At 37.7% G+C, this 14,817-nt stretch overlaps 1 protein-coding gene across 3 annotated transcripts in view; it reads left to right on the top strand.

The window, feature by feature from the left end:
* The window catches only part of Gria3 (glutamate ionotropic receptor AMPA type subunit 3), a 274,359-nt gene that overhangs the window by 189,094 nt on the left and 70,448 nt on the right, over positions 1-14,817 (top strand). For all 3 annotated transcript variants that reach the window (XM_075958406.1, XM_075958408.1, XM_075958407.1), the window contains exons 7-10: positions 2,508-2,675; positions 6,521-6,625; positions 7,440-7,547; positions 9,505-9,711. In XM_075958406.1, the coding sequence (XP_075814521.1) occupies positions 2,508-2,675; positions 6,521-6,625; positions 7,440-7,547; positions 9,505-9,711 (588 nt within the window). The remainder of the gene's footprint in view (positions 1-2,507; positions 2,676-6,520; positions 6,626-7,439; positions 7,548-9,504; positions 9,712-14,817) is intronic.

Here is a 14,817-nt window from a genome sequence, read left to right as displayed (position 1 = left end):
TTTTCCTGAAAATCTAGATAAGAATATTAATAGTAGAAAGTTAAAGTGCATATTTTCCTATGTGTTCCCTATGGTTAAAGATCCCATTATTTACTCACATGTTTAAAACATAAATTATGGGAAATTATTCCTGTACACAAAGGGTCTTTCTAATAGACAAACAGACAGATAGGCATGCAGACAGATACTTTAATTAGTTTTCTGAGGGAATGAGTGTATACCAATTCAAGTATGAAAATAACTTTTAGTTTTTCTTTGCTGCTATAGTGAATATGTGTACTATGTCCACAGTGTAATATAAGGAATCAAGTACTGTCAAAGTCTTCATTTTATAGAGGGAAACTGAGGAAGTTCTCCTTTCTCATACTTTCAAGTTCTTCTCCCCAACAATAATGGGGCAGAGAAGAACAGTAGAGGACATAGATGAAAGAAGCGACGCACTCCGTACTACTATAAATGGGTCACATCAGAACCTAATACAAGTAAAAATTTTAAACAATTGAAATTCTCTAGAAAATTCATGAGCTAAACATAATTATACAATTCAATAAAGTCACTTACTAGTTGGAAAATAACTGTATGGTTGTAGTACAGACTATATGTGCCAGAATTTTCCAGGGCAGTTCCATTTTAAACCATTCTGCCCTTTGGTCAGACCAGATGTCCTAATTTGGCTCAGGGAATATGGTCACATTCCCAATGAGGAATGTTTTATAATCAAATCTTTTTTAGTGTACTAAACTGGTATGATTCCCCCTGCTTTATTTAGGTGAGCTTATTAAAGCTTATATTTCCATGAAACTGCCTAACCACGCTGTTTTGTGATGTTTTGATTTAGCAGCTATAGAAGACAAAGACACATTTGTTCATTATTTTAAGGGTTCTCAACAATTTTCAAAACACGGTGTTAGATGTAAGAAAATGAACAAGGATAAGAGATAGAAAGAGAGATACTGCAAAGTAGATTATTTCTGCTCTGAAGATATATAACTTATAGAAAAGATAATGAGAACCATCTCAGGTACCCATTAATAATGAGTGTGTATAATGCAAAATGCTAGTGTTTACTAGAAAGAAATGCTTAGTCTTATAAAGAAAATCCTAGAAATGATTTAAGAAAGTATTGAGCCTTGTACTGAGTCTACTGAAGAGCCCCCTTTAATATTTGATGCAGAATATATAGAGTTGGGGAAAATGATTGAGAAATTAAAATCCAGATGCTATTTAATCTATATTTTATAAACATTTCATTTTATGGTTTATTTTAGATAAAGAGGGCAATCTTATGCATGGGTAAACAGAAACAATAAAGCACAAAATTAAACAGTTCTTTTAGCATGGCTTTAGAATAACTGCATTAAGACTGGTGACAATTTATGCTGTTGGCTGGAAAAAAAATTACCATGGTTGGCTTTAGGTAGTGCTAGGATGGGCAAACACAAAGATTTTTCTTCATGAAAGAAAATATGTTCCTATTGTAGTCATATTTGATGACTTGCTCCTGAAAGAAAATAACATGAGAAAAGTAAATTGATAGTTGTGGAGACAACAATGTATTCACTCCCAATTGTATTTGGACAGACTTTTATATAGTAAGAAGTCCCTGTAGGACATTTTGTTACATTTTAAAAAGTCAATAAGATACCATATTCTACAAATATTCATCACCTTTGCAGAACAGAGGCCAGCTTATTTTAATCATGTTTTTGTTGATTCACTTAATAGAAAGACAGCCACCACTTCAAACTACAGATAATCAAATCCCTTGTGTTAAGTGACTAGTCTCATCCCAAGTAGAACATATCACTGTGCACAAGGAACAGAAAGTAAGTATTCTTGCCAGAAAGAGGTAGCATCATGAAGCATTGCCTACAAATTGTTGACGTTATCAGATTTAAAACTCAATAACAATTGTAATTTTCTACAATTGAAAAGCATCTTTGGTTTTTGCTACCCCCTGGGAAACAAAAACTGATTTATTGCTGGCCAGAGGTCCTAGCTTGCTGCAAACATGGTCCAGACAGAAATGATTAATGTTTCCTTCCAAATTAATTTCAAGCTGTCTAACTTAGCTATTTCCATTTTCCCCCTAAGTAAACAACAGATCTGAATTTTCTATTACAAACTGCAATAACTCAGCTTTGCTTTAGGATATGCTCTTTCCACTCTAATCTATACATGCCATCCCTTAACATCACATGCATTTCTTCCTTATAAAGAACCCAGCCTTTTATAGTCACTCACTCAATACGAAGCAGTATTGAGAACGAGAAAGAGATTTCCGTGAGCCATTTGATCTTAATAATCCTAACATGTGCACACATGAGGTAAGAAGCATCATTGTCAAATACATCAAAGCCAGGCTTGCCCAGAGAGAATTTCCAACTCAAATAATTAGGAGATCTTTGTAGAGCAAATGATCGAGGTGGATAAAAATCATAAGGAACAAGGCAAGATTGGAGGGTGTCATTTATCATGTTATCTTGTTTTTCGTGTGTCTGTTTTAGTATACATCTGCATTGACACACGATGCAATACTGGTCATAGCCGAAGCCTTCCGATACCTGAGGAGGCAGCGAGTGGATGTATCCCGCAGAGGCAGTGCTGGAGACTGCTTAGCGAACCCTGCTGTGCCCTGGAGTCAAGGAATTGATATTGAAAGAGCTCTGAAAATGGTAAAAACAATTGTTTGTTGGAGTGGATGGGTCTTATAAAGACACACACACACACACACACACACACACACACACACACACACAAATGAGACCTAAGTCCTGAAAGAGAGTGTACTAAAAGGAACAGCATCTCATGCTGTACAAAAAAAAAGATAATTGTGGATGGTCACTACAATCTAGAATCCCACCGAAAGTTCTACAAGGAAGTTTGAAAAAATAGAACAAATTTAGGGTCAATAAATTTTCGGTTTTATGCTGCACTGAAAATGGTAAATGAAACTTGGTACCCTCTAAAATTATAGATTAAATGCATAAGTAGGTTCAAAAGAGCATATCTTCTACAAATGTCACATTTGTAAGGAGACTCTCTCTTAGAGAGTATAAGATATTCCTAACTTCAAGATAAGCATTACAAAGGACAGCAGCATCCTTAGGCTCATCAGACAAATTATGAGCTGGATGGACTGTGGAACTGAGCCAGTGTGATAGTATTTCTGTTGTCAAAAAGAACACTTGTACTATTCTGCATGGTAGAATGCAGGAACATGAATCATTTCTAGGCCTACTTAAGAGGCTTTTGCCCAGTGCCGCAAAGAAAAAGCCTAAAGAAAAGTACAAGGAATCAATGGATAGACCATCAAATAGGTCACTTGTTTTTAGCATTTACTGGGTAGGAGATCATTTAAGGCTTCAAGCAGTGTCCTTTGAACAGATTCCATTATTTACACTAGGAGCAACATCACCCATTCATTGCAGCTTTCCAAGCAAGAGCTCTTTCCTGAATATTTTACTTTATGCCTGCCACATGTGCCTGCATGCATTAAAATGAGCTTTCAAGAGTACAAGAATCTCTTCTTTCCAACTAATTATCTTGATATTTGGGACATCCAAATGAACAAAGAGATAGGCCATCGTAAGATAATTCAGTGCACAACCCAGCAGTGAAGAATTGGGAACAGCCTCATAACGTACATCGTTTTGTGTAGTTGGCTCGCTTACTGCCGCCTTAAATTTGCCAAGTTGGACACATTCAATCAAAAGAGGTTAGTAGCCTCTGTGTCTTTCTCCAAGAAAGAGATATGAGTCATTCTCCTATCATGCAGACTCTTATGTCGTTATGTCAATTCCCTAACAAATGCCCTAAGTGTCATTTTATGGAAGTAGCACCACACGATTTTGAAGAGCAGTTAATTAAATTCAACCTTACTAGCAGTTACAAGATTTGTATTGTCAGGTGGAACATAATGATGAGTGAAATATAAAACTTCCTCAGAGTGAATCAAAAGGAGCTTTCATTTCTACTTGATTGCCCATTCATAATATAAACCACCACCTTCCCCCAAAAGAAAGTGGCCACCAGAATAGAAAATAAAAAAAAAAAAAACTCGGCTACAAAATAATTAGACCAACTATCCTGTCGCACAGAAAAGTTTCTGCATTGTGTAACTCACTGGTCAGTTCAAACGATAAGACAAAAAAAGTCACCTGCCTTTCCAGGCCTCAACAGTCACTCACCTGATCATAGGGATTCCTCAACTCTTTTTACAAAGCAATGTGTTTCCACTGCTCCAAAAACTCTGGAAAGCAATGGCCTTTTCCAAAAGAATATGGGCCCTTAGTAATACTGTACTATTCAGACTTGAAATAGATTGATCTAAAAAATACTAAATGCATTACTACATTTTTTTAAAAAAATCCACTTTTACTTGAGTTATTAAAAGTGAGATTATTTGATGCTCAAACATCTTTTCTATGACTAACACATAGTTTCTCCATAAATCATTTTTCCCTCTAAAGAAATCTAGAAACAAAATCCCTATTTTTAGATAGACGCATGTTTGGGGCATCTTGACATGAATATATAACCATGCCATCCATTCTGCATTTAGCAAGCCCCTATGTATCAGGTTCTATATTAGCATGCACATGTATAAGAGAAGCTAAGGAGATCTCGTATTTGAATTGCATTGCATTCAGTGTCGAAAACATAGAAAATGGATGTCTCTTATCTTCAGATGCTCCCAATCTAGCATGGGAATCAGAAAGATATGGATGTTTAAAATTATGGGTAAATCACATGCAAGGGATTCTAGATGAGATAGTAGGAATCTATCACTGACATTTGGTACCAGACCACATCCGTAAAAATAGACTTCACTTAGAGTGGTAGTCCAATTCTATTCCTGTTCACCAAAGACTTGAATCATGGTTCTAGCATCTCTAGGTTACCTAGTGACTTGGTCCAGTCCATAAGTCAAGTTCAGATAAGCTGGGTCTTTTGCAATGTGTAATTCTTAATGAGACTTTGAAGACCTGAGTATGTAAAGCAATGAAGAATTTCTTAAGAAGTCCTATGCAATTGTCTCTGCTCTGTCTGTCATCACAATATGCACCAGTTCCATCCTGCTAGATAAGTCATTTGTGCATCAACTAAGGTCCATTTCTTTACCTAGAACCGTCTTCTCACGTGGTCTGCAAGCTTAGTGCTCAGGTTTCTTTGGTTCAATGGACAAGCTGCCATATCAGAGTAGTTCCATAGTCTCCTACTGGTACTAAGAAATCCCCTTCTTTTAAGCCATGTTATCAATTTTCTCGTTGGCAGTAGAACCCCGTTACTCTTCCTGACGTGTTTGCCAGCCCGTATTGTCTAGAAATGAAGGAAAGGGTATTTTACCAGTTTATATCAAGAAAACAAAAGAGTTTCTTTTTCTTTGAAGTCTCTAACTTTTACTTAGAAAGTAAATAATCCAGATAGATTGACAGACAGACAGACTGTCTTTGATATCTCTGAACTATAGAGCAGAGCAGGAAATTTGTCAGTAGATACAGCCTCTTATATTCATAAGACTAGGCCCAGAACATGAAACTACTATAGCACATGTGGACTCTGAATTTGGCATCTCAATCCAGGAGTGCAGCTTTGGGACTTCTTTCTTGTTATCTATCATTCTACATTCCTGATCCCTTAAAGCCGACAGATTTTATCAGTCTTTGAATTATCTCTCCATGGCATCCATGCTCTCTGCTACCTTGGCATATAGTTTAAATAAGGGGAAAGGACTGCCTTTCTCACTGTTGAAGTCAATAAATAGGCAATCCTCTTGAAAAATAGCTAAATTCATTTTGGTTAGCAATTAATACAGCTTGGATTTGGCAAGAAGACTCCATGGGTTAAGGTGTTTGGTGCACAAACCTGATGACCTGAGTTCAATCCCAAGATCCCATTGGAAAAGGAAAGAATCAACTCCTAAAAATGTCCTCTGACCTACACACATACTGCAAAACATGGGTGCCTGCGTTCCTACATTCAAATCATACACAGAGAATATTAATAAATAAATTTAAATGTCAATATATCTAGACCACACTATGATATTTACTATATGCCCGACATTACTTAGATCTCATTTAATCATCTAAATAGTTCTGAAAGATAGGTACTTCTGGGATTTCCCATTTTACAGAACAAGACCACTGAATTATTTTCAAATATTGGAAATATGTATACACAATAATGGCCCCCAGAAAATTAAAATGCAGAATGCATTAATGTATTCAGCCTAAAGTATACACTTAAGAAGGGAATACTAGAAAAGTCTGTGAAACAGTGGTTATAGATGTCTCGTTGCATTAGACAGGTAACCACTTCTTATGCCTTCTCAAAGCATCATAACTTAGAGGCAGAGAAAAACATATTGCTCAGAAAATAAAGCTCTGTGAAAACTTGATCCGCCACATGGAATTCAATGACCTAAAATGAAAATCCTCAAAGATTTCATCCTAGAGCCCTAGTGGCAACAATGAAAAAGATAGTGTCACTCTTTGCCTCTTTCCTTTATTACCAGGTGCAAGTCCAAGGAATGACTGGAAACATCCAATTTGATACTTACGGACGTAGGACAAATTATACCATTGATGTGTATGAAATGAAAGTCTCAGGCTCTCGAAAAGTAAGTAGCCAAAAGAGACAATATGAGAAATGTCTCTCCAAAGGTGAGAGCGTTCTCACACAAGAAGATATTGTGGAAAAGTCCCACTTGGTGTTTTTGTCTTTACATTTGCCTTTCCATCTGCCAAGGAGCAAAGATGAGATACATAGAGTTTTGGAAGCAGAATGACCCAACAATGTTTTTTAAAGGAGGATGACCTTCTGAGACTAGTCGCATAAAACTTAACACTTTTCTGAACAAAGGGAAGGAATCACCAACTTTATAGGAGAATCTTCCCAAGTACATATGCTTCTTAGCAAATAAAAATGAAAAATAGGTCTCTTTCCGTTTTGCCAATCCACCACCAAAATTCTTGGGACAAAATTCCTTTCTCCATAGCTGAATTTTATATGGCCAGTTGGCTTCTACTTTATTAACAGTTGAGTTAGACATAAAGAGGATTTCATAGCACTATGATAAACTCTTAGACTATAAACTAACTTGTGTTACATCTACAGGCGACTAACTGGCTTTCTACTCCTATATAGCAGTATTCTGCAGTTCTAAACATTTTTCTACTATGGAAAATTAATGGCGAAAAATATTGATTACACAGTGGGTTAAAGGATTTTACAGGATGTCAGTAAGGATGAGGTGAGGAAAGGAATCCTCAAGATAAAGAAACAATAAGCGCTCCTCTGTGTATATCCTTTTTGTCCTGAGGGCGGTAACAGATAGAAACAGAGTATCAATCCTTGTAAATCTCAAACTCATTGAAGTTCACTTTGTATTTCTTGAGAGAAAAATAGTCATCTGGGTCAAATGTTCTTTCTAGGCTGGTTACTGGAATGAGTATGAAAGGTTTGTGCCCTTCTCGGATCAGCAAATCAGCAATGATAGTGCATCCTCAGAGAACCGGACAATTGTCGTGACTACCATTCTGGTAAGTGTGGACATACAAGAAGTAAACTTTCTTAACACCATCCTAAAAGTATTATTCAGTTCTAAGTACTCTGAACAGGTCTAAACATATTATTCAGCCAGTGTTGTGTTTATGCATGCAACAGTTACAACAAAACAGCTGTTCTGGAGCCCTCAAACCCCTCTCCAAGATGAACAAAATGTTGCAATACACAATGGAATTTTACTCATCCATAAAGAAATATTAAATTGTAGGATTTCCGGGAAAGTTTGCAGAACTGGAAAATATTATGGGTATTGGTATGATTGAGGCTCAGAAAACCAGATACTACATGCTCTCTCTCACATGCAGAAGTTATTTTCCAACTGTTAAGTGGGAGTAAGCATGAGTAAAGGCCAAGAAATAGATGGTGGGTCCATGAGAGCAGAAAGATGTTAATGGACAGGTGTAAGGGAAACTGAGCACATGTAATATCAACACAGAAGGGAAAATACTACAGCCAAAAGGGCACAGAGGGAATGAAAATAGGTGTAGAGGCAAAAAAAAGAGGTGGAGAATTGGCCACAACTAAGTACATATTTAAGTTCCATCAGAAAATTGAGAGGAAGGAAGGGAGAGAACAACGGTAGGATGATTCAGTGGGTAAAGTTGCTTGCCATGAATCCTGATGACCTGAGGCTGATGTCAAGAACCTATAAGGTGAAGGAGAGAACCAACTCCAGCAAATTGTCCCTCTGACCTCTACACAAATACTATGATATGTGCTCACTTGCTGTATACACAAATAAAGAATGACAGAGAGAAAAGGAGAGAATAGATGGATGAATGAATGAATGAGGAACGACAGAGAGAAAAGATAGAATAGATGGATGAATGAATGAATGAAGAACAACAGAGAGAAAAGATAGAATAGATGGATGAATAAATGAATGAATGAGGAACGACAGAGATAAAAGATAGAATAGATGGATGGATGGATGAATGAATGAAGAACAACAGAGAGAAAAGATAGAATAGATGGATGAATAAATGAATGAATGAGGAATGACAGAGAGAAAAGATAGAATAGATGGATGAATGATGAATGAGTAACACTTTCCCAGTGTCCTCTTCCAATTTTCCCCCCAAAAAATGGTGCTTCATCCAGACATAAAATCTAAGTCTTCATTGTAGAGAGTTGTCATCGTGTGAAAGAAAATCAGTTAGAATTCTAATATGGGACCTAACTCTCCTATGCGTATATGTGCAAGTTACATTTTTATCTAATTCTCAGGATCTTATCTTTGCTATTTGTAGGATGGAAATAAATAATAATCATCTCCTACCTATGTCTTAGGACCACTTCAAGGCACAATTAGCCACACATTCTACAAAATTCAACACACTATAGACATTTGAGGGAGTAGTTCCAGTTTTAAAATAGTTTTCCTAAAGATGCTTTTAAGTGAAGTACATAACTCAGTTTAAAAGAAGTATGATATTTAAAGAGTATGTATCAATTACTCTCCTTCACCTTATCCTAAGAATTGTATACAGCCCTGCAGATGGAAAAAAAAGTCTGCACCAAATGCTCCAGCTTCACAAGAACCAATGTTTCTCTATGGCCAGCCAGAGTGGGCTGTACCTTCTTCCTAATGCATCCTTAGAAACGGAAGGCAGTTAGCTTGTCACTATGTACTGAAGGAGATAGCACTTCCGATTCAACTAAATCAAAAGACTTTGCTGCTGAAAACTAGTCCTACTTTCAAACTTTAGGAAAAAGACTTAAATGCTTCCCTACTTCATTAAATTATCTGTTAAGGACTCCAAGGAATACATGGTTCCATGAATAGCTGAATAAGTCAAAAACTTAAAAAATCATATCCATACACTAAGCCTCAATAGCAACAGAGGGGAAAATGTATTCCTCTTACAATTACTATCTCTAAGGGAAAAAATGGATAGGAGTAATCTTTTGTTCTTTTTTCTGGTCCCAAAGGAATCACCATACGTAATGTATAAAAAGAATCATGAACAACTAGAAGGAAATGAGCGCTATGAAGGCTATTGTGTTGATTTAGCCTATGAAATAGCCAAACATGTAAGGATCAAATACAAATTATCCATTGTCGGTGATGGAAAATATGGTGCACGGGATCCAGAGACTAAAATATGGAATGGCATGGTTGGGGAACTTGTCTACGGAGTAAGTATTTTTGGTTCCATTGTTGCTTATTTCTATGATTTTCAGTTAACAAGAAAATGAGGGATTTAATGTTCAAGCTTAAGATTTATCAGATTTCAGAATTTATGAATCTGTAAAATGCAAGTAGTTTTTCATGAAAGGTAGACTATTGATACTATCCTTTGAGTGACAGGGCTATTTTGTGAAAAGGAAAATAGAATTGAGGGAAATTACTCAGCCACCAAATAGAATTAAGTGAAATCCAGCACACCCTGCCCTCTACTAAGCGTCTATTCCTTCTATATTTCACTGATTCCGGTGTCAGAAACACACACCTTTGTAGTTGCCTTAGTAGTGTCGCCATCTTTCCTCATCTTTTCTGGTTCATGTCTAATGAAGCAGAATGCACTATGAATTCTACTAAGTCTCTCAAATCTAACTGCACTCTTCATGCCAACCAACAGCATTACCACCTTAATTAAAATTTTTACCATTTGTTTACCATTTAGCTGTACATCTTGTTTCACACTAGCAAATCAGATCTACATTGCTGCAATTTCCCACTTTAAAAACCAGGATAAAACCTTAAGAAGGCTACAGTGGTATCTTCACAGCTCCTTGGTGACTTAGTTCTAAATGGTTTTGCTCTCAGGAAGCATCAGATCTTAGGAAAACCAATGAGGCATATGAGGATAAGTACAACTGACCAGCAGAATTACCTATTGGGTAAACCAGTCTCTAATAAACTAACCAAAGTGCAGATCAGGACAGGAAATATTTGGTTCTAATAAACAAGAATCACTTGCAATGATTAGTACCCATCCAGGCAACAGATACTGAGAAAACAAATGAATTGGGGTGGGGGATTGCTGAGAAGTCATAGATGGTAAGAAGTAAACATCCATGTATCTATTGGACTGAAGATCAGGAAAATGATTTCAGAGGTAGCCCGTACAAAATAGGGTGTTGCTCTTCAATCAGAAGAGACTACCGGGGTCACTCAATGTGGTTTTTAGAATAGGCCTTTGGAAACCAGCATAAAGGAAGAAGCTTATTTCTAAAAATAAGAACACAGAATGGGAACTAAGGCTTAAAATGAGGCTGGGCACCAGGTATCAAAACTGGGACACTCTCCTCTTGCCAGACAAACAGTACAGTAACTTGAACCCCCGCCTCCATCTGTGTGGCTGGAGCCAGTCACCACCTGTCTTAGGTCAAGGTTGGCCCTGGGAACTGGGGCAGGACTGAGTTGCAGATGAAACACAAGTCAGTCCAGAGATGAGAAAGAGGTTTTCTACTTCCAGAGAGGGGCAGACAACCCAATTGATTTCTGAGGACCTTGAGTCTCTCTCAGTCTCTCTCAACCATTATGACATAGTACTAGTCTCTCCCTTTCTGAGTGACAGTGGGTTTTTTTTTTTTGCTTGTCCCTTATTTCTACAATGCTCTAAAGGTATTGGCATGCCTACAATTCTCTCTGCACTTAATATATCATCTTACATGTAGGGAAGTCTCACTTTTTGTTCTAATGAATCAAGATCCGTACACAATAATGGTTGACAAAGGTTCATTAATCTGAGCTCATGGTGGGAAAAATAAGGTAATATTTGTGTTATTCTTAGCCAACACTTATAGCGTATTCACTGCCTGCTACCTACTGTGCTAAGTACTTTACAAACATTATGTACCTTAATCCTCACAACATGCATTTGAAGAAGTTCCATTAGTAACCTCATTCTACATGTGAGAATACTTAAGCTAAGAATTAAAGTCACATTCCAGAAACCAAATACCCTGCAGGGCCTGTCTTTGTTGTTCGGGCTGCTATAAGAAAGCATATTAGACTTGTAAACAACAGATAGTGATTTTTCACCAGTCTGGAGGCTGGAACATGGATAATCAAAGATTCCATTGTCTAGTAGTGATGAACTTTCTGACTCATAAATTGTAGCTGCTCATAAATTGTAGCTTCTTGTTGCATCTTCACATTAGGGAAAGGGCAATGGGTCTCTGTAGCCTCTTATTCTAGATATCCTATTCAAGATAATCCTATTCATGAAGACTGTGCTTCATGGACTAACTACTTCCTAAGTACCACATTTTTTAGTAACACTACCTTATGGGTTAGAATTTCAACATATGAAGAGGGACACCAACACTCTGAACATAGCAAGAGCACAGTGCTTTTAATCAGGTCACTATACTATACCATAGCTAAAGTGTTGTCTCAGATCCATTGCATCTGGAATGAGAGTTGAACCTTATTATAAAAGGCATTTGATGCCTTAGCCATTATGGAGAGAAGTTATTGAGGCTTTTTAGTAACATGACAAAAAAAATGGGGGGATGTCAATTTCTACTGCTCCAGTCATCTGATGTGATGTAGTCCATACGGCCACAAGCCCATCAAAATGGAATGGTCAGAACTCTGTAGTGTCTCCAAAGAAACATGGCATGGTCTGAAAATAGACCAGCACACTCCTAGCATTCAGCAAGACATGATGTTGTAGGGTAAGAGATTTCCCAACATTGTTCAGATGAAGTGCAGTTCTCTCGTGGTGTTTTGCTTTTTCCCCTGGGATGTCCTCTCTGCTGCATAGTTTAATCTCTACACATCCCTTTTTCTTTCCACTTCATCTATTTGTAAGTGAAGGAATTCGAGAAGTACAGAGTTCTTGGTTTAGTAATTCAGACCTCATCTCCTCAATTTTGAAAAGGTGAGATTTCTGGAACAGCCTTTCTCTTATTTCCCTGCTGCTCTGGGGAAGAGCTTTCCTTTCTGCCAGAGAGGGCTCTTAAAGGAACATCCTCTCCCCTCTCCTGACCCAGAAGAAGTCTCTGATGTTTTCTGAGCTGAATAATACAAAGTGATTCTGGAGAACTGACAGCAAACCAATCCACTGAAGTGGACTGTCAAACTCCACTTTCCTCTAAGACCTAGGAATATAGAAACTAGGCTTTCCTGTCATGCGTGGAGGAAAAGCTTGCTGTCAGATAAATCATGAGCTAAATGTGCCCTCATCTTCATGTTGAAGTTTTAATCTTTTGACTTTAGAAGGTTTTCAATGTCTCTGTTCATGATAGAAATAGATAAAAATAAATGAAAACACAGGCTTGCATTTCTGGCAGACTTGACCTCTTGTGGTTTGCAAGTTGCTTCAGAAGAAGAAAGGAGGGTGTGTATGTGCCGGGAGGGGGCTCTGATGATTTCCCAGAGTGCTTAATGGACAAAAAGAAGAACAGGGAATGACTACTTGCATTTAGCAGGAAAACTACCCAGATAGACACTGCCTTGTCTTCCCAGTGTTGCCTCTTAGGCCTTTTGGATGTAGTATGGATCAGAGCAGGTAAATGGTGAAGGAAGGCAGAGCTGGGAAGGCTTTGTCAGAGATATTTCTGTATCTTCCACGAAGTCCCAAGAAAAAGTCAAAAAGAATTAAATTTGTTAAACAATAAAGAAGTCAATTAGTCTCTTTTCAGATGATTCCTGAATGTTTTCTTTTTCCCCTAAAGAAATTCAATCAAAGTTGATGTTGGGGCACCTTGTATCTCTAAGAAGGTTATTTTTGAAACAAACGTCAGCAGCATACAATAAATGTGTCCCGTTACATAAGCCCTTCAGTACATCGTGGTCTTGAAACTGTCCACCTGGTTTTAGCAATTTTGATTTTTGAGCTGGATTTCTGTAACACTGCCACGTAATAATCATTCCAGCTCAAATGGCTCACACACCATCAGTTTTTACTGCTCCCAAGTAGCAAATGTTTCAAGAGGGCATTCTCCAAGAAGATTTTGTGGCTATCAGGATTCTTAAATATTTCTTAGGCAAACATCTAATTCATTTTTACAGATGACTAGGAGATCCACCAGGGACTAAATATTATTATTGACCATTGAGTAAATCAAGAAATTGAAGCTTCATGGAGAACAAGAGGGACAGGAATTTCTCAGGGAGAATGGGTAGTAGCAAACTTTGACAATATCACAAAAGTCACAGTTTGACAACTCGGATGCCAGTCTGCCTGGCCGAGTGCTCTGTCTGCTGGTTTACATTGGATCAGTTCACTAAACTTGTTAGCTTCTGGGTATCTTGATGTTAATTCAGTCAGATATGCCATTTCTTCCTGGCTTTGGGGTATAGGGCTTGAATTCTAGCTGGATTATGTGCTATGCCATCCAAGATACTCATCGCATTTCTATGTGCCCTCTAGGACAATGCAATACAAACATCTAGTTACCTCTTGAAATATTTAAAAATACAATGTAAATAGCTGGGAATCTCTGTCCTCAGAGGAGACATATGACCTATCAAGTTTTTTTTAAAAAAAAAAAAGGCAAGAAATGGGCTAGAGCAAAATTGGAGCCCCAGTTATGAAGAGGACACCTCCCAGTGGGCCACTGCCACGTTCCTTATGTTCTTAGCACCTAGAACTAAGAATAAAGAGTACGTGGGATTGCTTTTAAGAAAGGCCAGGAAAGATATTATTCAGATTCGTTCATCTGACTTAGAAGATAGCAGAAAGCTCAGAAGTGGAGATGGGATTGGCATATGTTGATTGCAGATCACAGTCCTTGGCTGCCCCAGACCACTTCACACTCCCAGGAGAAATGGAAACTCAACAGATAACTATTTACACCATTTCTTTGCTTATAAGAAGTTACCTTGGATTGTCAGTATCCTATAATAGATTTATTTTCCGTTAACAAAGGCAGAAAGTCAATCTGTCCTTCCAGTTAAAGGCAAAGAAGCAAGGATCCAATAACAGTATGTATGTTATGAATGCATGGCATTCACTTCTAGTCTTCTGATTACACGGGGCTCTAGCAGAAAGGACTGATGACTTGATAAAAAAGTGATCCTCTCCTGAAAGAACATAGACTCCAGGGAGGAGCATTAATGATACATGAAAGTCTGCTATTCTGAGCGGAGGGGTAGCGAAATATTTCCAACCAAATTTAGCATCACACGGCCTTTTTCCAGTTCCTGGGATGTCCGTTTATCTTCACTGGGTCTTTAAATCCCACAGCTCCCCAAGGACAAGGAGTCCAAATCAATAGAACCATACTGGGACATCTGTTTTGGATAAAGAAATGAGGAAATCCTGTTGTGACCCTGCTTGTTGTTTC

The sequence above is a fragment of the Microtus pennsylvanicus genome, chromosome X, assembly GCF_037038515.1.
Source record: "Microtus pennsylvanicus isolate mMicPen1 chromosome X, mMicPen1.hap1, whole genome shotgun sequence".
Classification (NCBI taxonomy): domain Eukaryota; kingdom Metazoa; phylum Chordata; class Mammalia; order Rodentia; family Cricetidae; genus Microtus; species Microtus pennsylvanicus.
This window is presented reverse-complemented; position numbering and strand designations above follow the sequence as displayed.